Genomic DNA, 22,076 nt, shown 5'->3' with positions numbered 1-22,076 from the left:
AAGACGCCTTTCATCTGTGGCCTAACCCAGTGCCTGTGCAATATAACTTTCTGCAATAAAGGAGCTAGCCGCTACAGGGGCCACTAGCCACAGGTGCCTACTGAGCACTTAAAATGTAGCTAATGTTGGGCTTCCCTTGTACCCACTCCAGTATTCTTTCCTGGAGAATCCCATGGACAGAGGAGCCTATAGTCCATCAGGTTGCAAGTCGGACACAACTTAGCGACTAAACCACCACCATCAATGTGACTAAGGAAAAGAATTTTTAAATTTAAACTGAAATAGCCACTTACAGCTCATGGCCACGACAGAGGGATAGCACAGGTGTAACCGATCACAAGTTCACCGTTTCAATCTTAGGTCAAAACGGTAACTGGAAATTCTCTCAATTCACCTTTATTTAATGTCCATTCCCTGGTTACAATGACTGGTCCCAAACATTCCAACCAACTATGATACTTTCCCTGATTAACAATACAAGGTCTTGTTTAAATTGAAAAGCATTTAGTAACAACCCTAAGTGAACACACTAGTAAACAGCTACAACCCTAATGCTTACTGAGGTGCCAAGTCCTGGGCAGACTACTTCACCTAATGTGCGGCAAGAAACATTTTCATTAGCTAGGTCAACCAGCTAATCCTCAGAAAACCTCTGGTGGCCAATGATAAGGTTTCACGTTGATACTTAAAGATGTGTGGAGAAAAACTGTATTTGTTTCTTTTCAATAGGGGCTAGAGGAGGACGTTAGAAAGAGTCGATAGGAGGCATTGGAAAAACCAATGGTGATTACTGTAGCGGAATCACATAATCAGATACACTTGTCAGGATTTAGCTTCTGTAAATCAAAAAAAAAAAGTTTTTCCCAATGTCTTCATCAGCAGGTCCTTTAAACAGGTTTTGAGTGAGGCATCATTCACGCAGATATCAAAGTATTTCAAAACTATTAGCATTTACTGTTTGAATGGAAAACTTCGGGGAAGAAAGGTCAACCAAATTGCGCCCAAGGTCATCAAGTAAACTGAGATTAGTAATGAAAAATTCATCCACCCAGTGAAAACCAGGGTCTGGCCACGCGTCGGGTGTTGAGAACGTTTATGCTGCTGCTGCTGCTGCTAAGTCGCTTCAGTCGTGTCCGACTCTGTGCGACCCCATGGACGGCAGCCCACCAGGCTCCCCCGTCCCTGGGATTCTCCAGGCAAGAACACTGGAGTGGGTTGCCATTTCCTTCTCCAATGCGTGAAAGTGAAAAGTGTAACTGAAGTCGCTCAGTCGTGTCCGATTCTTCGCGACCGCATGGACTGCAGCCCACCAGGCTCCTCCGTCCACGGGATTTTCCCGGCAAGAGTACTGGAGTGGGGTGCCACCGCCTTCTCCGGAACGTTTATGACGCCCCTCTAAAAAAACAGCGAGAGAAATTTCACAGCCCCAGGGAGGGCGAGGGGGTCACATTTGGGCTTCTCAGGGGCAGCAAAAAGACCACCACCCGAACACATAAACGCGGAAATCAGCCGCAGAAGTTCTCATACCAGAACTTGCTCTGCTCCTCACACCTCCGGATAAGAAAACACTTACTATTTCGGGGAGGGAGATGGGTCAGAGACCTTGCCTCCCCTTTCTGTGGTACCAAACACCTCCAGTGGTTTCTTCTTTCCTTAGAAGTCCATTACTCCTTTTACTCAAGGAACAGAGTTCTCAGGGGACCTAAAGAAGCAGCCCCACGAAAGAAGCAGTCACTAACCTGCCAGAGAAAGCTGAGGCAGCAACACATTCCGCGCCAGGAGGATCCCGCGCCGCACCACGGAGGCCGCCATCTTGGAGCATACCAAAAGGAATGCTGATCCGGGGGCGGCGGGCAGAGGAAGGGGTGGGGTCACGGTCGGCGCTCCGCCCCCTCCCCGGCTCCCACACTTGGTGCGGCCCGGAACAGCATGGCGGCTGCCTTTAGGTCCCCGAAGCAAGTCCTTGTGCTGCAGGCGCTGCGGAGTTTGGTGTATCCCTGGGTGGGAGGCTCTGGTTCTACCTGCTGCCTCTGCCCTCTCGGAGGTATCCGCGGCCTCGGGCCTTGAAGTAGGGGATGGGTGGGACAGAAGGGAGCTTTACACCTCAGTGGGCATCTCTTTGGAGAAATAACAGCGCCCCAGTCACTCTCTGGCCGAGAGCAACCGAGCATGCCCTCGCCCTCTGCTCCTGGGTGCAGTGGTGGTCTCTGCCTGTCGTAGACACCCGTGTCCCAGGGAATCAAAGGACGGCTGGGCTGGGGTCTTGACCCTGGGGCTGTAATATTCTCTTGGATGGAGCTGTGCTGCTTCCCGGGAACACCCCCTCCGCCTTGGGCCTACTGTTCTGTAGAGTCTGGGATGGGAGGATGTCTAAGACTATAGAGTCCAGCTCTAACTAACAATCTGAAAGACTCTGAGCAGCTTTCTTTATTTACAGAAGTATCCCTTGATATCTTTGTGGAAATGGTTAAATTTGACAATGCTGGCGAATGATAATAAAAGATCTAACACTTTGTGTCAGGCTTTACTACATTTTACATACTTTCTTTCCTTTCCTCCTAATACCACCTAGTGAGAGAGGTACTGTTCTCTTCTTCATTAACGAAAGAAAGAAGGTGAAGTCGCTCGGTCGTGTCCGACTCTTTGTGACCCCATGGACGGTAGCCTACCAGGCTTCTCCGTCCATGGGATTTTCCAGGCAAGAGTACTGGAGTGGGTTGTCATTTCCTTCTCCAGGGGATCTTCCCTACCCAGGGATCGAACCCGGGTCTCCCGCATTGTGGGCAGCTGCTTTACCCTCTGAGCCACGAGGGAAGCCCTCATTAACAACGGAGGACGCTAAGTAATTTGCCCAAGGCTCGAGGAAACTCGCAAAGGAAGGGTTGAACAGAAGGCAGTCCTGCTGTAACCACTGCTCACCTTTATAGAAATCAGCAGCAATTTTTGTTGTTACAGTGTTATTGTTGGACACAGAGTTCGTATGGTGGACGATTCTTTAGCCATGCTCCAATTCATGCATAAGCCAGCATCTTAAATAATGTTTCCCAAACTCTTCATTTCTGCTAAGTTGTGATGAGTGAATCCTGATGTATCTAGTGGATACTGAGAGTTCAGATCTGAGAGGTCACAGCTCCTCATCTGGAAAATGACAATACTGGGAATTCCAGTGGTCACACTATAGCTACTTCTTTTATCCTATATGCTTCTACCTGTTTAAACCAAATCTGTTTTGTTATCTGTCTTTTGGAGTCCAGATTCTTGTCTCCTGTCCCCATACACAATCATTAGCTCCTTTCACACACACAGACAAGACTCGTGGAGGATTTGCATTCTCTGGTAATTTGGAAATGTTTTTTCCCTATGAGGGTGACTGATAATTGTACCAGTTTAGACCATTTATACTAAGTGAAGATCAGATCAGTTATTAGAAAGAGACAGTCAAACTCTACACGTTATTTGCTAAGTATAAAATAGTCAAAATGATTTTACTTTCTCTGATTTTTAGCTAAAAGATACCTACTTACAGACAGTATTGTGAAATTAAAGGAATTTCAACGTAAGAAGGTGGCTGTTGCATGTAATCTTCCTGGCACCAAAGGTAATCAAATCTATTTAATTCTTTCATTGATCTGTCATTCAACTTTCCTCTGTCTTTATCCCTATTCAGTCTCTCTGCCAATGATTTGTATTTCAAAAGAAATTGAGATGGTTTATTCTTAGTTCCTAGTCTGCCTCTGTGTGCATATTTTATTTCCCCATTCTTCTCTTACCCCTTCTCCCAGGATCCCAGAGAAATACTGAAGCCAGTGCTGCACCCAGTCCTCCAGATCAGTGCCTCTCAAAGTTAGGTTCAAGGGTGAGCAGCAAGTAAGAGAGGGATAGGAATGCCAAACCTTGGCCCCAATCGATTCGTCTGCACAGTAAAGTCAGAGAACTGCACCACATGACTGGCTTTCAGACTTCTGATGCCACCCTCAGTAAAAACTACAATTTGCCTTGTGTCTCTAGTACACACATACATATCTATAGATAAATCAAATGAAACAAAAAATGTATGATGTATTTTCATATTTTCCAGTCTGTGCTGAAAGAATCAGTAGTCTAAAACAGGTTTCTTTAAAAAATTAGCAAAACACTAATAATTGCTGTGGCTGGGTGATGGACATGTGGGAGGTGATTTCTCTCTGCTTTTAGGTATGTTTGAAACTTTCTATTGTAAAGAGCTAAAAACACCACTACCACCCCTGGCCCTGTTCCCTTTCAGCATCTGAGAAATCTTGTTGCATTCATTTCCTCTTCTCCTGCACATTTGAGTTTTCCCCAGTAATTCAAATTCTTTTATAAACAGAGTAAGACCCCTCTCTTTTTTTAATAACTCTTTTGTATGTTCTGTTGACTTTTTCAGCTTTCCTCCTTCTCACTGTGGGATGTTGTGAGCACCTAATGAACACTTGCTCCCACCTCTACAGTCCAGCCCTCCAGAAACCAGTCTTCCTTCACTACTTTGCTAGCCATACTGTTACACAAAATCACCTACAGAGCAGGAAGATAAAGAGTGACAGAATTGAGTCTCCATTTTAGTAGACTCAATCTAGATTTGACTTCAGTCTTTGCTGCCTACCCCAAGTCATCTGGAGCTCTGTGAAGTGTGCAGTTAGCGCTTCATGTCACAGTCTAGTTGTTACTCAGCTGTCATAATCTTCCTAAGGCTCTAATGGTCACGCATCTGTTCTGAAAGGCAGTTAACATCATGAGTGCCACTCCACTCCACTGTCAGGTATTTACCTATAAAGTCCTATCCACATTTCATCTTTATGAGAACCCACAGTGGTACTTACTGTCTTATAGACCACATCACGTACAAACGTCCCCCTTCCCCCCAGGTTCCTAGCTCCTCCAGAGTTGATCTCGCCCTTTCTAGAATTCAGTGTAATTTCCCGTTAGTCTAGTCACGTTCTCCTCTCACCACCTTTCCCCCGCAGTTCCGTGCCGTGTCTCAGGCTGACTCCCGCATGAGCGATGCCAGACTCCGTCCGCTCTGCCGACCCTACCCAGCCCCGTCCCTTCTCTGCTTCCCCCACACCTGGTCTCTTTCTGCTGCTTGATCTCTCTCTTCTTTCCTGTTATGTTTATACTGTCATGTGTCACCCACTCTGTCACTGTTTTCAGATACCTTTATGCAAATATATCTTGTCTTTTCAAATAGATTCTAAGCTCTTTCAGGTCAGGAGCCATACCTTACCCTTCTCTGTGTCTCTCACACAAAGAAGGATACCTCCGAATACGAATATACAATAAGCACCTAAATCTTATTGGTTGTTCTAAAATACAAATTACATTTGCTGAAATTTTGGACATATTGAGAAGTACAAGATGTAAAGTCATCCATTAAAATATTTTTAGGTTGGAAATTGTTTAGAAATATTTAATAGAATAAATCGTGACTGAAGAATGAAAGAAGAATAATCACCTCTGTGATTTCCCGGCAGTTACTACATGCTGGGCCCTGTGATAAGGGCTTTACTTTACTTGCATTATCTCAGGATGATCCCATGAGGTCAGCATCATGATCTTCACTTTACACATGAATCAAGTCTCACACACAAGCCTCTCCAAACCTCCCCATAGCATGCAAATGGCAAAGCCTAGATTCCAGCCCACACATGCGTTCATGCTAAGTTGCCTCAGTTGTGTCCGACAGTTTGCGACCCCATGCACCCTACCAGGCTCCTCTGTCCATGGGATCCTCCAGGCAAGAATACTGGAGTGGCTTGCCATGTTCTCTTCCAGGGGATCTTACCGACCCAGAGATCAAACCCATGTCTCTTAAGTCTCCTGCATTGGCAGGTGGGTTATTTACCACTGGTGCTACCTGGGAGATTTCATCCCAAGTCTTCCCAATGCTAAAACCTTTAGCCATTACAAGATCCTGCAAATAAAGATTGGAGAGTCTAGTCTACTGCACTAACCCAAACCTAGGGGGCCTTTTTTTCTAGTAAATCGAAAGCAATATCTACTTCAGCTTCCCAATTTTGTGTTTTAAGGTATATCCCGCCATTCCTTCAGGCAGCATTCCTTCAGAGCTCTGCGCCTTGGAACAAATCCTGTAGACTTTTCTTGGCAGCTTCTGATAGTGAGAACAGCCCTGCCTTCTGGAAAGCAGATGCTTTCTTGGTGCCTGCCTCTCACCCCACATTCTGCCAAGAATACAGTGCCTCCTCATGCCAAGAAGCAGCGCTTCCTGTTGGTGTTTGTCTCCACAGTAGTTTCAGATACATAGACAGTGATCACCTTGAAACGTTTCGGTCACTAGAAGACGGTTTGCTGCTGTTAGCGGACAGGTTTGCCCTCTGTATTATACAGTACCGTGGCACACTTTCTAACAACTGATTAGAGAGGGACCAGGAGGAATGAAACAGTGGTGAAGTTGAATCAAGTGGAAGAGATGTGAGGTACTCCTGAATCGTGTGAGTCCTCCACTGTGGGGTGACTGATCTTCACATTTTCCTTTCAGTTTTCCTGCTAGGTACCCGACCAACTGATGGTTTGGATATCTTGGTTACTTTTTTTTCCCTCATGGGTCACCTGTAGATAGAGCTCTCTGGGCTAAGCCTCTTCGGACATTAGTTCTCAGACTTTACATAAGCATCACCCAGGTAGTGAAAACTGCACATTCCTGTGCTCCCGCTCCCAGAGACTGTGCAGGGAGTCTGGAGTGAGGCCTGGGCCTGCGCCCTGTGACACAGATGTGCTGCTTCACACACCATCTCTGATGCTCGAGACCAGCCAGTGATGGAGCTGCATGGCTGTGAGCCCTGCTTGGTGGCCTCTGCAAGGGGCTGGCTTCTGGCCTCCCCTCCTCCCTGAGGTCAGACTCCTGAACAGTCCGAGTCAGCCGAGTGATAGCCACCTCCACACTGTGCTTTCTTCCAGAAACCTATTTGAGAAACCTGGAAGAGAAACTGACCCAGAATAAGCTCATCCTGAAAGAGGAGTTGAGAACCCTGCTTCATCTGTGTGCATCCCGGGACGACGTGGAGCTGGCTAAACATGTCATTTACAGGTGAGGCACTTCCTTAGAATACTGCCCGCCTTTTCTCTTCCCACTGTCTCCCTTTCCTGAGCAATCGCATACACCTGGAAGATTGCAGCTATCACCTCTACACTGGCAACTTCCAAGTCTCTTGTCCAGGTGCCTGCCCTGAGCACCACATGTTTAAATTCATTCATTTAACAAAACTTATTAGGTTCCTACTACGTGCCAGGTGCTGAAGATGGGAAAGCAGATAATTTATGCCCCAGGAGATCACCAGCCTCACTACTCACTGAGTCCACTCACATGTTCTCTAGTCTTCACATTCCGTGTACACAGGCCTTTTCTTGCTATGTTTGTTCTCAAACTGACCAGTCTTTCTTTCCCCTGGTCTCATCTGCTCTCCTGTGTCCACTGCCTGGTGTCTCACATCCCAGCCTTCCTCTCTCTGTCCCCATTACCCATGTCTTAGTTCAGGCCTCACTCCTCTCACTTGGACACTTAAGTGGACTGCTGACTAGCCTCGCTACTCCGGGCTTATGTCTCTTTACTGTCTCTGATCCCTCATCAGGCTTTCCCATGTCAGAAGGAACTCATGTGTGATCACAGTCTACCCTTAGGAAACCCAGCAAAGGTGTCTCCTGGGAGCAGGATGTCACCACACCAACAGGCTTTATTTCTAAAACTGATTGATTGCTTCTTTTCACCATTCTTTAAAGATACATTTCTATACATGGACTTGCACTTGTACTGTACAGAGAAAAATACGAGTTACTTGTATATAGAATACTGGAAGAATATACACCCTAGGTTAACAATGGTTCTTTGGAAATTATGCATTATATATATTGTTTGTTTAAATGTATACTTTTCTGATTTCTCAAACTTGTCTATAAGAGACATGAATTACACAAATTTCATTGGAAATTTGAAAAACACAAGAAATATATATACATTCTGCGGTTTTGATTGTCTCCTCCTGCATAACCAACCACAACAGAACTTAATGACTTAAAATGACCGCTTATTTCTCACAATTCAGTGAATCAGGAACTATGGCTGGGCTCAGCTGGGCAGTTCTTACAGTATCAGCTGTAGTCACCTGTGCACTGCAGTCAGATGCAGTGGGCTGAGCCGGGAGGTCCAAGAAGGCTTCAGTGGCACTTCCGATGCATCAGGGTCCCTACGCCCGCCCCGGCCCCCGCCCCACAGTACTCAAGTCCAGCCGGAGAGGCACTAGCATACCGCTGCAGGCCTGCAGAGCTGCCCAGCGCTGGCACATATTTCCGCTCCACCCCATTCTCCTGGTCAGGGCGAGTTAGCCACCCCTGATTCATGGGGAAAGGGAAATGATTCTACCTGTGGATGGATGGAGCCGTATGCGTGAGGAGTTGATGGCAGCCATCCTTGGGGCCTGTCTAACGCATCCAAGAAACCACTGTTAATATTTTGATATGTTTTCCCACCAATTTTTTTTTTTATGCAAAGATTTTGCAGTTTTGGTAGGGTTTATTTCACATAGTTGTGGCTATTACTGTGTATGTAACATGATATTTTGTTCGCTAGTTGGCATTGCAGCATAAATGTTTTTGCTTGTTAACACTCTAGGAATCATATTTTCATGACTATACACTAGTCCATTATAGGTTAGGTATTTTAATTAACTGTGCCCCTACTGTTGAATGTCTAAATCATTTCTGATTTTTCACCAGGATAAATAGTACTATGATGAGCAAACTCTATGTGTAAAACTTTTCTTTCGGGGACCAGAGGACATGAACCTTTTAAAGCTTGTCAATATAGACTGCCAGATTATTTTCCAAAAGGGATTATGCTAATTCATAGTCACACTGTATCTGCAAACCTAAATCTGCTATTTCAGTTTCATAAAGTTGAATCATTTGAGACCCTCTGGCTCCTTTTACTATCAGTTTTCTTTTTACTAGCCAAAGCTATCAGATGTTTACAAGAGCAACAAAATAGGGTAACATTCTAAACACTCTTTCCACTCTTGTTTTTGTTTATTGATGCTAGTAACTCTCTGCCCAGTTGCTGTCCTTTCCCTCTGTCTGTGGACAGTTGGATGAGTTGCAGGGGGTGGGTTGGGGGGCGGTGGTTGGTCCACCACCTCACCAACCTATTTTCTTTCTTTCTGAGACAGGCTGCCCCTCGTTGGGGAAGAAGAGCAATGAGCTGCAACTTAAGCTCTTTATTGAGCCAAAATCAAGGAGCAACTGAATCTCCTCCTGGTTTTGACCACATGCTGTTTGGTCTATAGGGGATTTTAGATCCTCGAAATTGAATGTCTCTTGTCAAGAGGAGGTGACATATTACCTCTGTGACTTTCTAGCACTTTCATTAGTGTGAATGTCATTTAAGTTGGGAAAATTTTCATTTTAGTTCTGTTGTTAATCTGATACACATCTCTCTTGAGACTATTTACTGAAATACATTGATTATTTAAAGATATTTTCTTCAGCATGCCTTACATTTTGTAAGAGGTAATGTATGTGGAAGACTTCCTATGTGCCAGGCATATCATCTCATTTGATCTTCACAAAAACTCTTTGAGTCCTTTTCTTATCTCCATTTTACAGATGAGGAAACTGAGGTAAAATGTGGTTAATTAATTTGCTCATAGTGACACAGTAGATAGAACAGCTGGGATGTGAACTGTTATTTTGGAAGCAAGAGCCTAAAAGTCCTCAATCACTAACTATACTGCCTTTTAATATTCATTTCTTCTTTCCTCTAGCTTTATTGAGGTTTAGATGACATAGATGAATTTACATTTTAAGGTATACAGCTTGATGTTTTAATGTGCATTGTGTCCCTAGTCGCTCAGCTGTGTCAGGCTCTTTGCGACCCTGTAGATTGGAGCTTATCGGGCTCCTCTGTCCATGGGATTCTCCAGGTGAGAACACTGGAGTGGGTTGCCGTTTCCTCCTCCAGGGGGTCTTCCTGACCCAGGGACTGAACCCACATTTCCTGTGTCTCCCACATAGCAGGTGGATTCTATACCTGCTAAGCCATTGGGGAAACCCCTGATGTTTTGCTATGATAAGTTGATTCATAACAACTATAAATGAAACAATGAGTATTTTTATAACTTTTATAATTGGATTATGAAATGTATCTTTAAAGGTACATTCATCATTCTCTTTGGTACTATATATGTTTAGAAGGGACTATCCATAATGCTATTATGACTTTCCTCCGTGATTTCAGCAGAAGGTTAAAAAATTCTCTGTCTGTTAAAATCAGAGCTTCTCCCCATGGCGTCTGGGATTCAGTCACATAATGAATGAATCTTCCTAAAATCTGATTTACGTGTAATCATGAGTTACTTGTTTTGTCACCAAATTGTCTTCCTGGTGTCTAAAGCAGAAAGAGTTGGTTATTGAAAGGAGAGATAAGTGGACAATTTTCAGTTCTGCCGTTCTAACCGGCAGACTGGCTACCTGTAGAAATCCCAGGCCACATACATATAAAACATCACTGTCTTTGAAATAAGCCGTCTTCTAAAACTAAAATTTCAAATTTAATTTGTTTGGCTAGGTGATTATGGTTCACATATACCTTTCCCTGAGCCAAGAAAAAAGGAGAGATAGGTCTGGATTAAAAAATGCATCCATTTGTTGTTGCTCTCCTATATGGGGGCAAACCAGACACGAGGGAGATGGAGCATCACCCCACTCCTTTCCTTGTTCCTCTCCAGGAGCAGAGAAAGAGACGGGGCCGTCCTGATGAGCTTACAGATGCAAGACCCCTGCTAGTCCCTGACATATGCTCACACTCAGTCCTAGCAGGTTGCTGGTAAATTTGAGAGGATGATTACAATCTGTATTTTACTTCTTTTAACTTCAGAGTATGTGGTGGGACTCTCATGAACCTTGTTTGTTTATTTAAATGCCTAATATACTTCTGCTTTCCAGGATTTTCTGATCATCTTTAATTCTGCGCTTTCCCCTCCAGACTGTGAGAGGACTGCACTCTTTGCTGCGTCCCAAGCACCTAGCAGAATGCGTGCCACAGTTTGCCTGTCCTTTTCCCAGGTCCCACTGTTTGGCTCACTGAATTATTTTGATTACCAGGTACCATGCAGAGAACAGGAACATCACTTTGGGAGAGTACAAGTTTGGGCCACTTTTCATGAGGTTGTGCTATGAGCTGGATCTTGAGGACTCTGCGGTGGAGCTCATCAAAGACCAGGTTACTGTCTCCCAGTGGCTGTCCCTGCCACCGTGATTTCCTTGTGCTGAGGAGGGGGTGTTTTCAGTGATGTTAGGAAGGGCAGTTCTTCTGTACACATTACTGAGTCAGATTTTCAGAGAAAGGCTACTAGGTTGAGGAAACGATCTCTTCCCTGTGTTTTTAAGGTGTTCTTGGAGTCACTGCCTATGGAGAGGCGTAGGTTTCTTCGTCCAGAGGTGAGAACAGGTGTGGAAGAGGTGCAGGTACAGATTACAAGGTATCTCCCTCCTTGGATGTATGTCCGCCGGGGACCGACATCCCCTCCTTTGAGGAGCATTCAGTTGGGACAGTTTGAGGCGGCTGCCTTTCCCATTCTTCCCCTGTGCTTCTCTCCTGTTTTTGTATTTTTACTTCTGGCTGAAAGCTATGTTGACAAGTGGTTTTCTGTTTTCAAAATTTCTGCTTTCACATAATCTGATTTTCTTTTCCTGAAAGCAAAAGTAACAATACTTATTTTTGTAATTATGCACTGAATATCTACCCTGTCCTCATTATTGTGCTTAAGCAATCTACATATTTCATTTCATTTGTTTTCCACAATTACCCTGACCAGGTAGGCAATATTATTATTTCTATTTTATAGGAACTCCGAGACATTATAAATCTATCCATGGTCAGAAACATTTATTAAATTAGGGGACTAGGGCTGGCCTCCCGGGACATTTTAATAATTTTAGGAATCTCTGTGACTAGGTTGTCCTTTTGCCTCTTACTTTTTTTCATATAAAGTTGCTATCCATGGAGGAACTGTCAACTCTCAGCTTGTCCCTATTTAAAGGACCACAGGTATTAAAAAGATGACCATAATATTACTAAGCTGAGAAAAGGTGGCTTCAGAACAGTATGGATTAGTTTGAACCTATTTTTTCCTAAAAGGATAAATATAGATACCACATTTACATTATAGTATATATGTTTTAAAAATCTAGAAGGATATACATTAAACTGCTGCTTTCGGGGGAAGAATTAGATGAAATCCTCACTTTTTACTTTATATATTTTCATATTATTTGACTTTTATAATAAGCATATGTTACTAAAATTAAAGTTTCACTCTGATAAATCAGAGCCATGAGTATAACAATGAAACCAAAAGAAAATGGAAGTAAAGTGTTTTTTTGACCTACCTGCTGCTGCTGCTGCTAAGTCGCTTCAGTCATGTCCGACTCTGTGCGACCCCATAGATGGCAGCCCACCGAGCTCCTCTGTCCCTGGGATTCTCCAGGCAAGAACACTGGAGTGGGCTGCCATTTCCTTCTCCAATGCATGAAAGTGAAAAGTGAAAGTGAAGTCGCTTCAGTGGTGTCCGACTCTTAGTGATCTCATGGACTGCAGCCTACCAGGCTCCTCCATCCATGGGATTTTCCAGGCAAGAGTACTGGAGTGGGGTGCCATTGCCTTCTCCATAACCTACCTGAGTATGAAGCATTCATGTATGTGTTTAAGTTTCCTAGAGCAGTAGAATTAACTGAATCTGAGTCACGTGCCATAAAGCCTAATCTTGCTTCCGCCCGCCTTGTCATGTTCCCTGCCCAGAACCCTGCAGTGCTGCCAGGGAGGGAGCCACGACCCACAGGTACCCATGCACACGGAGCCCTTGGACTGTGGCTAGTTCAGACATACGTGTGCTGCAGTAGAAAGTACATGATGGATTTTAAATACCTGACGTAAAAGGAGAATGGAAAGTATCTCATTAATAATGTTTTATATTGATTGCATGTTGCAGTTTTGGATTTAGTGGGTTAAGTAACATATTATTAAAGCTGATTTCATATCTTTCTCTTTACTTTTTTAAATGACAGTACTTGAAAATTTAGAGCCACGTACATGGCTCACACTTGACACTTGCTTCCTCCGTATGGACAGGGCTGCTCTGGTGGCTTCCCACCCCACTTATCATAGAACTCGGAGCCCTGGCCGCGCCCTCAGGGGCCCTTCGTGGTATTTCAGGTCCTGCCCCTCTCCGCCTTTCTCACTCCACTCTGGGCTTCCTGTTCTTTCTCAGACATGTCAGGCCCGTGGCCTCAGACTGGAATGCTCTATATAGCATCACTTCATTGAGGTCTGCTTGTCTCAGAGAGCTTCCCTGACTACTTCTCATCTTTTCTGTCCCTTATCCTGTTCCACTATTCTTCTTGGCCTCTACTGATAACCTGAAATTTTATTTTTAATTTTTTGCTTGTTTTGTTCACTTGTTCATTGTCTCCTCTGCCAGGATGTAAGCCCCTGCAGATAAGAAGCCCTGCTAGAGTCCAGGGCAGGGTCTTTGTCTTGTCCATCGTTTCTTTAGTCTCAGTGCCCAGAACAGGGTCTGGCTAATTGGTTCTCAGAAAATAACAGACTGGCACAAGACATCTGACGGTGTATTTGAACAGCACGTGTCACATTGTCATGGCATTAACAATGTTGAGAACCATTGTGTCAGTGAGTCATTTCAAAAAGTACATAATCAACTCTGTACTGTTTGCCAAAAGAGGATCATAGTTGTGTAAGCCTGTCCTGCCTCTGTCCTCAAGCGCACTTCCAGCTGCCATTTCAGGTTCCAGGACCATCCCCACCAGGGTTAATCGGCCTGGTTCTTTTCCTCTAAGCTTGGCAGAGCCATGCTGCATAAAGACGTTGTTCACTGCATTTCTGAAACCTAGAGATCTCTTGCCTCTAGTTCGCTGTGCCCACTGCCAAAGGCATGATGCCCAAAGAGTGGGCAGTATTTAAATTTTTTTGCTAAATGAATGAAGTTTGTACAAAAGCAAGTCCTAGACAGAGAAGATGCAGTGTAAGTATTCTCTTAATAATTTTAACTTTTAACCAAACTGTATTGTTTTTCTTCATTAGCATTTACAAGGTTTCTTCTCAGACTCCACATCATTCAATATTTTGATGGATATGTTATTTATCAAAGGCAAATATAAAAGTAAGTATCACAATTTATGTTTGCTGAAAAATTCTGTCTTTGCAGGTAAAGCAGTTAGGAAAACCAATGGGCCATGTAAAAGTGACCCTTATATTCCTGATGAGTGGCTGAATTATGGAGACCCCATTCTTTAAATGTGGCTACCGTGCTGCATCACATCATGACTTAAACACCCTGGTTTTTACTTATGCTGCAGTGAAAATAGGTTTAAAATATTAGTTCTTCCTGTATAATTTGATCATTTATTTTACAATTTAGTTAACTATTCAATGACTTTAAAAGTTTTTATTGTGCCGAAGCATACTTTTCAATACATGATTGAAACTCTGGGAGTCAAAGTAGAGGGCTCTGAACTTACTTGAATGCATTCAACACTGGTGGTCCACTCCTGGTTCTTGGCAGGTGCATTGGAAGTACTGATTGAGATGAAAAACCAAGATCTGAAGTTCAACAAAGATACTTATGTCCTTGCTTTTGCAATTTGCTACAAACTGGTAAGACTGTCTTCCCTAAACTTTTAGAGCATTTTGGGTTGTGTTTGACAGAGGATTTAATTTTTTTTTTTTTCTCCTCTACAAATAAAATTCAGTTCCTCTGAAGTCTGTTTTCCATCTGGTGCAGATATTTCCATTTTAAATATGTTCATTTTTAGAAAACCCAAGTTAGCCATGCCAGACAGTCCTATCGTGGGAAAGGCAATTTCATCAGCTTTCAGTCTTCTCTGGCATTTGTGCAGATAATGAGAGCAAGAATCAGGATGCCAGGTTCAAACTCTGTTCGAGAGTTGGTCCTCTGGACATTGCCAGACCAGTCATGTCTGAGGCCCTCTCCCCTGGAAGTCTTGGCATCCTTCAAGGATGATCTCAAGGTCTGCTTTGTCCTCATCTGTGAATTCTTCTGTGATCACTGAGTTGGAAGTGACGTCTCGCTCTTGTGGTATCCCTTGATTGTGGTCTATTTGTAGTCAGAGACATGGCACTCATAACACTGCCTGATACACCAAGTAGACGCACATTTCATCCCCCATAGAGGGTACTCCTTGAAGCACCGTTATATGCCAGCACCGAACAGTGTCTGGTTCACAGCTGATCTTTAATAAATGTATGTGACATTAGAAGAAATTATTTGATAATAGCATGACATAGATCCCTATTCTCATCACTATATCAGGATTGTTTCTGGCACATAGACTGTTTCTTTATTACTTATTGAATGCACAAATGGTAACTGAAATACAGGGACCCAGGTGCCATGCATTATTGTACACATTCTTGCCATTTTAACTGAACAAAACCTCCTTATACTGAAAATGAAGGAACACTAAGCAAAGTAGAATATGGGTATTGAAAAATTCCATGAAAAATAAAGCAGTCTCAACTTTCCAAAGCAAGAGGGTCAGCTGGTTACAGGGAAAAGAAACCAACCTGGAAATTGAACATTGTGAACTCTAGTCTCAACTTTAGCAAGAACTGGTTTTGAAATTACTTACCTCATTTGTGAAAGGAAATGTTTGGATTCAGGAGTCAGCAAGCTTTTTCTTTAAAAGGCCAGATAGTTGGTATTTTAGACTTTGGGGCTCTGCCACTTATGGTCCCTGTCACATCATCATCTTTAGTTTTACAGACCTTTTAAAAAAACGTAAGAGCCAGTCTTAGGTAGCTGGCTTTGGCCCCAGGGTCATAGTTTGCTGACTGCCAGACTGTGAGATGATCCTTTCCAACTCTACCACTTTATGACCTGTGCATCAGAGGCCAGTGCAACACGCTCTTGAGCATCACTTCCTCAGCACTGTGACACCCAGCTTCCTGACCTTCTTTAAGATGCCTCCCTGAGTATATACTGAAGTGGAGAGAATTTAACTCTACTGCTGATGAAGGGCCAGAGGACTTTTCCAAGAATAACTCATTTCACTCAGTGGGGAGACGAGTTGAAACACTGGTCAGCCGTTACAGACTGCAAGTCAATTCGGGGAGCTGTCCTCTCTCATTAAATTCAGGTGTTCCTTTAGGATTTGAGTTGTGAATTACGTCATAACAGACACACACGTAGGTACAGAGCTGACGCTGCTGTCATAAGCCTCACCCACCATCAACACAAAGGAAGAGAATTCTGTTTCCCCCCTGCTGTCTGCTGGTTTGTGTATCGCTTATGTTGTTAGGTTGTTTGGGTTCTGTTTTCATGGGATTCTTTCATGATTTACATTCAAAAAAGTTTTCATGTTTTCACACATTTGACTTAAAATGGATATTTTTGGATTGGAAACCTCCTCAGGAAAAGCTGTGTGTGTTGCTGAGCTTTGCTCTGTCCTCTAACGTGGCTGAAGCAGGCTGACTCTTCACACTTGTCTGCTCTGGTACCTGTGTCTGAAACCAGCCTGCCTGGATGAAAAGTAATCCGAGTGTTTGCGGGCAGAGCCGCCCCCAATCAGAGAAACTGGCAAAGAGCTAAAGATGGAGTTCATTTAGATTTGAACTGCTAATGTGTAGCTAACTGAGCCTGTTTACAAAAAGTAAATGGAGCTCGATATGGAGCTGTCTTTTAAGTGGCTTCAGATAGGCTCCAGGAAGTTCTCCCAAACGGAAATCTGGAACACGGAGCACCGCTAATCAACTTACTAAACTCAAAGCTTTGTGACATTTATCCAGCAATCCTGTCTTCCCCAGGATAGCCCTGAATCTTTTCAAATCTGTACCACATTAAGAGACGAAGCCCTAATCAAAGGAGAAATCCTCTCCAGGAGAGCATCCTGTTTTGCAGTGGCATTAGCTCTGAACCAGGTGAGGCTGTGGGGTACACATAAATGAACTGGGGGCAGGCAAGTTGGCTCCTCAGGTGTTCCTGCTCTTCTTTCTTTACGCCTCTGACTCTCCGTAGGAAAAAGTCCCCATAAGGAGACCAGTGCCTTTGGTGCCATGGCAACCTGCCTCCAGAGAGTGTTTTCATTCATAGCTGAGGGCCTGACATGCACTGCTGTTTACACGGGACTAGGGGGAATCCTGTGGAAAATCAATGAGGGAGGCTGCACTCGGAGAAATTTCTCAAGTAATTAAAGTTTAAATTTCATATGATTCATTTGCTATGTAATGTGCTCAGAGAACAGTTTTAAATCTAAGGCTCTCCATGGTGTGTCGTCTAATAAATTCTTCAGGGGAACAGTATTCCTTGAGTTCCTGGTATTTAAAGTTATTTGTCTTTTTTTTTTTTTTTCTCAGTTTTTTTGTTTTACCTGAACTACAGTTTTGTCAGAAATAAAATTGTGAAGTGATATTTCCTTTCCTGGAGGTTTTCTTTGGCACTGTTCTCTCTTCTAGAGTGGTATGTTGCCATGGAGAAATCTGAGGCCTGCCTGATTTTTTTTCCCACTTCTGAGTCATCTGATCTTGTTCATTTTTCTCATTTCTGACCTTTATATCCATGGAAACATGTTTTCTTTGGGATTTCTTCATCTGTTGGTTCTCTTCTTTTTCTTGCTGTAATCCTTTCTTTTTCCCCCTCATATTGTCTCTAGATAGATCACATGCTGGTTCTTTTTTGGTTATTCATCACTGAAGAACATACGTCTCTCTTAGACCAGACATCTGTAGAAGACTCATGTCAGAAGAAACCCGAGCTGTGCTGCCGTGGTCTTGGGTAGCAGGCATTTTCTTTATGTATGGAGTTTTCTACAAATACGTATAGGCTTTGTTTCTGCCTGGCCAATGGGAATAGGCATGGAGGTGATTCTGAATGAAAAGTCTCTTCCCTACTGCTGCTATAAGTGACATATCATTCCTGCAAATATGGGTGATCTGTGTAAATTCTTTTTCTTTTTTTTTAACTTTATTTTTAAAAATTAATCTATTTTTTATTGAAGGATAATTGCTTTATAGAATTTTGCTGTTTTCTGTCAAACCTCAACATGAATCAGCCATATATATATATATATATATATCCCCTCCCTTTTGAAGCTTCCTCCCATCTCCCGTCCCATCCCACCCCTCTAGGTTAATACAGAGCCCCTGTTTGAGTTTCCTGAGCCATACAGCAAATTCCTGTTGCTTATCTATTTTATATATGGTAATATAAGTTTCCATGTTACTCTCACCATACATCTCACCCTCTCCTCCCCTCTCCCCATGTCCATAAGTCTGTTCTCTATGTCTGTTTCTCCATTGTTGCCCTACAAGACCATTTTTCTAGATTCCATATATATGTGTTAGACTATGATACTTATGTTTCTCTTTCTGACTCACTTCCCTCTGTATAATAGGTTCTAGGTTCATTCACCTCATTGGAACTGACTCACATGGGTTCCTTTTTATGGCTGAGTAATATTCCATTGTGTATCTATACAGCTTCTTTATCCAGTCATCTGTCGATGGACGTCTAGGTTGCTTCATGTTCTAGCTATTGTAAATAGTGCTGCAGTGAGCAATGGGATACATGTGTCTCTATCAACTTTGGTTTCCTCAGGGTACATGCCTAGGAGTGGGATTGCTGGGTCATATGGTGGTTTTATTCCTAGATTTTTAAGGAATCTGCATACCATCTTCCATAGTGGCTGTATCAATTTACATTCCCACCAACAGTGTGAGAGTGTTCCCTTTCTCCACACCCTTTAAAGCATTTATTGTTTGTAGACTTTTTGATGAGGGCCAGTCTGACCAGTGTGAGGTGATATCTCATTGTAATTTTGATTTGCATTTCTCTATAATGAGCACATGGACATCACCAGATGGTCAACACTGAAATCAGATTGATTATATTCTTTGCAGCCAAAGATGGAGAAGCTCTATACAGTCAACAAAAACAAGATCAGGTGCTGACTCTGGCTCAGATCATGAACTCCTTATTACCAAATTCAGACTTAAATTGAAGAAAGTAGGGAAAACCACTAGACCATTCAGGTATGACCTAAATCAAATCCCTTATGATTATACAGTGGAAGTGAAAAATAGATTTAAGGGCCTAGATAGAGTGCCTGATAAACTGTAGAATGAGGTTCGTGACATTGTACAGGAGACAGGAATCAAGACCATCCCCATGGAAAAGAAATGCATAAAGGCAAAATGGCTGTCTGGGGAGGCCTTACAAATAGCTGTGAAAAGAAGCGAAGTGAAAAGCAAAGGAGAAAAGGAAAGATATAAGCATCTGAATGCAGAGTTCCAAAGAATAGCAAGAAGAGATAAGAAAGCCTTCATCAGCGATCAATGCAAAGAAATAGAGGAAAACAACAGAATGGGAAAGACTAGAGATCTCTTCAGGAAAATTAGAGATACCAAGGGAACATTTCATGTAAAGATGGGCTCAATAAAGGACAGAAATGGGCTGGACCTAACAAAAGCAGAAGATATTAAGAAGAGGTGGCAAGAATACACAGAAGAACTGTACAAAAAATATCTTCATGACCTGGATAATCACAATGATGTGATCACTCATCTAGAGCCAGACATCCTGGAATGTGAAGTCAAGTGGGCCTTAGAAAGCATCACTACGAACAAAGCTAGTGGAGGTGATGGCATTCCAGTTGAGCTGTTTCAAATCCTGAAAGATGATGCTGTGAAAGTGCTGCACTCAATATTCCAGCAAACTTGGAAAACTCAGCAGTGGCCACAGGACTGGAAAAGGTCACTTTTCATTCCAATCCCAAAGAAAGGCAATGCCAAAGAACGCTCAAACTACCGCACAGTTGCACTCATCTCACATGCTAGTAAAGTAATGCTCAAAATTCTCCAAGCCAGGCTTCAGCGATACGTGAACCATGAACTTCCTGATGTTCAAGCTGGTTTTAGAAAAGGCAGAGGAACCAGAGATCAAATTGCCAACATCCACTGGATCATGGAAAAAGCAAGAGAGTTCCAGAAAAACATCTATTTCTGCTTTATTGACTATGCCAAAGCCTTTGACTGTGTGGATCACAATAAACCATGGAAAATTCTGAAAGAGATGGGAATACCAAACCACCTTACCTGCCTCTTGAGAAACCTGTATGCAGGTCAGGAAGCAACAGTTAGAACTGGACATGGAACCACAGACTGGTTCCAAATAGGAAAAGGAGTATGTCAAGGCTGTATATTGTCACCCTGCTTATTTAACTTATATGCAGAGTACATCATGAGAAACGCTGGACTGGAAGAAGCACAAGCTGGAATCAAGATTGCCGGGAGAAATATCAATAACCTCAGATATGCAGATGATACCACCCTTATGGCAGAAAGTGAAGAGGAACTAAAAAGCCTCTTGATGAAAGTGAAAGAGGAGAGTGAAAAACTTGGTTAAAACTCAACCTTCAAAAAGTGAAGATCATGGCATCCGGTCCCATCACTTCATGGGAAATAGATGGGGAAAGAGTGTCAGACTTTATTTTGGGGGGCTCCAAAATCACTGCAGATGGTAACTGCAGCCATGAAATTAAAAGACACTTATTCCTTGGAAGGATAGTTATGACCAACCTAGACAGCATATTCAAAAGCAGAGACATTACTTTGCCGACTAAGGTCCGTCTAGTCAAGGTTATGGTTTTTCCAGTGGTCATGTATGGATGTGAGAGTTGGACTGTTACGAAGGCTGAGCACCAAAGAATTGATGCTTTTGAACTGTGGTGTTGGAGAAGACTCTTGAGAGTCCCTTGGACTGCAAGGAGATCCAACCAGTCCATTCTGAAGGAGATCAGCCCTGGGATTTTTTTGGGAAGGAATGATGCTAAAGCTGAAACTCCAGTACTTTGGCCACCTCATGCAAAGAGTTGACTCATTGGAAAAGACTTTGATCTGGGAGGGATTAGGGGCAGGAGGAGAAGGGGACGACAGAGGATGAGATGGCTGGATGGCATCACTGACTCGATGGACGTGAATCTGAGTGAACTCCGGGAGTTGGTGATGGACAGGGAGGCCTGGCGTGCTGCGATTCATGGGGTCGCAAAGAGTCGGACACGACTGAGCGACTGTACTGAACTGAATAATAAGCAATGTTGAGCATCTTTTCATGTGTTTGTTAGCCATGTGTATGTCTTCTTTGGGGAAATGTCTGTCTAAGTCTTTTTCCCACTTTTTGATTGGGTTGTTTGTTTTTCTGGTATTGAGTTGTATGAGCTGCCTGTATATTTTGGAAATTAATCTTTTGTCAGTTGTTTCATTTGCTATTATTTTCTCCCATTCTGAGGGTTGTCTTTTCACCTTGCTTATAGTTTCCTTTGCTGTGCAAAAGCTTTTAAGTTTAATCAGGTCCCACTTGTTTACTTCTGTTTTTATTTCCATTACTCTAGGAGGTGGATCTTAAAGGATCTTGCTTTGATTTATGTCATCGAGTGTCCTGCCTATGTTTTCCTCTAAGAGTTTTATAGTTTCTGGTCTTACATTTAGGTCTTTCATCCATTTTGAGTTTATCTTTGTGTATGGTGTCAGGAAGTGTTCTGATTTCATTCTTTTACACATAGCTGTCTAGTGTCATCATTTATTGAAGAGGCTGTCTTTGCCCCATTGTATATTCTTGCCTCCTTTGTCAAAAATAAGATACCCATAGGTGCATGGGTTTATTTCTGGGTTTTCTATCTTATTCCATTGATCTGTGTAAATTCTTAGTTAGCCTCACATCTGCCATCAAAGGGATCCAGAGGTCTTGCTACTAGTCCTAAACCCTCCTACCACCATTGTAAAGAGAAAGTGAGTACTTCTAGCTGTGCCCTCGCTTTTGAGGACAACTCTGTGCTTCTTCTGGGATATGCAGCCATTTCCTCCTCTTACTGCTCCGTCCAGAGCTCACCCAAGCTCTATCTCCAATGTTTTTGGCAATGCAAACCTCTTCTTTGGTTTGAGGTTTCTGCTGTGTTCTAATTAGGCCAAAAATGGGTTTGCATTTCTATTTCTCAAACTTGCTTTTTTTTTTTGAGAGCTCATT

At 43.1% G+C, this 22,076-nt stretch overlaps 2 protein-coding genes across 3 annotated transcripts in view; one reads left to right on the top strand and one right to left on the bottom strand.

Annotated features, from left to right (window-relative positions):
- MRPS27 (mitochondrial ribosomal protein S27) overlaps positions 1-1,859 on the bottom strand; it is a 102,483-nt gene extending 100,624 nt beyond the window's left edge. Inside the window, exon 1 of the mRNA XM_069556203.1 lies at positions 1,740-1,859. Within this exon, the coding sequence (XP_069412304.1) occupies positions 1,740-1,812 (73 nt within the window). The 5' untranslated portion in view covers positions 1,813-1,859. The remainder of the gene's footprint in view (positions 1-1,739) is intronic.
- A 2-nt stretch (positions 1,860-1,861) lies between these two features.
- PTCD2 (pentatricopeptide repeat domain 2) overlaps positions 1,862-22,076 on the top strand; it is a 31,621-nt gene continuing 11,406 nt past the window's right edge. Inside the window, exons 1-8 of one of the 2 annotated variants that reach the window (XM_069556204.1) lie at positions 1,894-2,044; positions 3,506-3,598; positions 6,934-7,063; positions 11,128-11,245; positions 11,413-11,463; positions 14,123-14,201; positions 14,604-14,695; positions 16,865-16,978. In XM_069556204.1, coding sequence (XP_069412305.1) covers positions 1,930-2,044; positions 3,506-3,598; positions 6,934-7,063; positions 11,128-11,245; positions 11,413-11,463; positions 14,123-14,201; positions 14,604-14,695; positions 16,865-16,978 — 792 coding nt within the window. In that variant the 5' untranslated portion in view covers positions 1,894-1,929. Of the gene's footprint in view, positions 2,045-3,505; positions 3,599-6,933; positions 7,064-11,127; positions 11,246-11,412; positions 11,464-14,122; positions 14,202-14,603; positions 14,696-16,864; positions 16,979-22,076 lie in introns of both variants that reach the window. The other variant, XM_069556206.1, reaches the window with a different exon arrangement.

Source organism: Ovis canadensis, chromosome 16 (assembly GCF_042477335.2).
Source record: "Ovis canadensis isolate MfBH-ARS-UI-01 breed Bighorn chromosome 16, ARS-UI_OviCan_v2, whole genome shotgun sequence".
In the NCBI taxonomy this organism is placed as follows: Eukaryota; Metazoa; Chordata; class Mammalia; order Artiodactyla; family Bovidae; genus Ovis; species Ovis canadensis.
The sequence above is the reverse complement of the archived record's forward strand: the minus strand, read 5'-3'. Positions and strand labels throughout refer to the sequence as shown.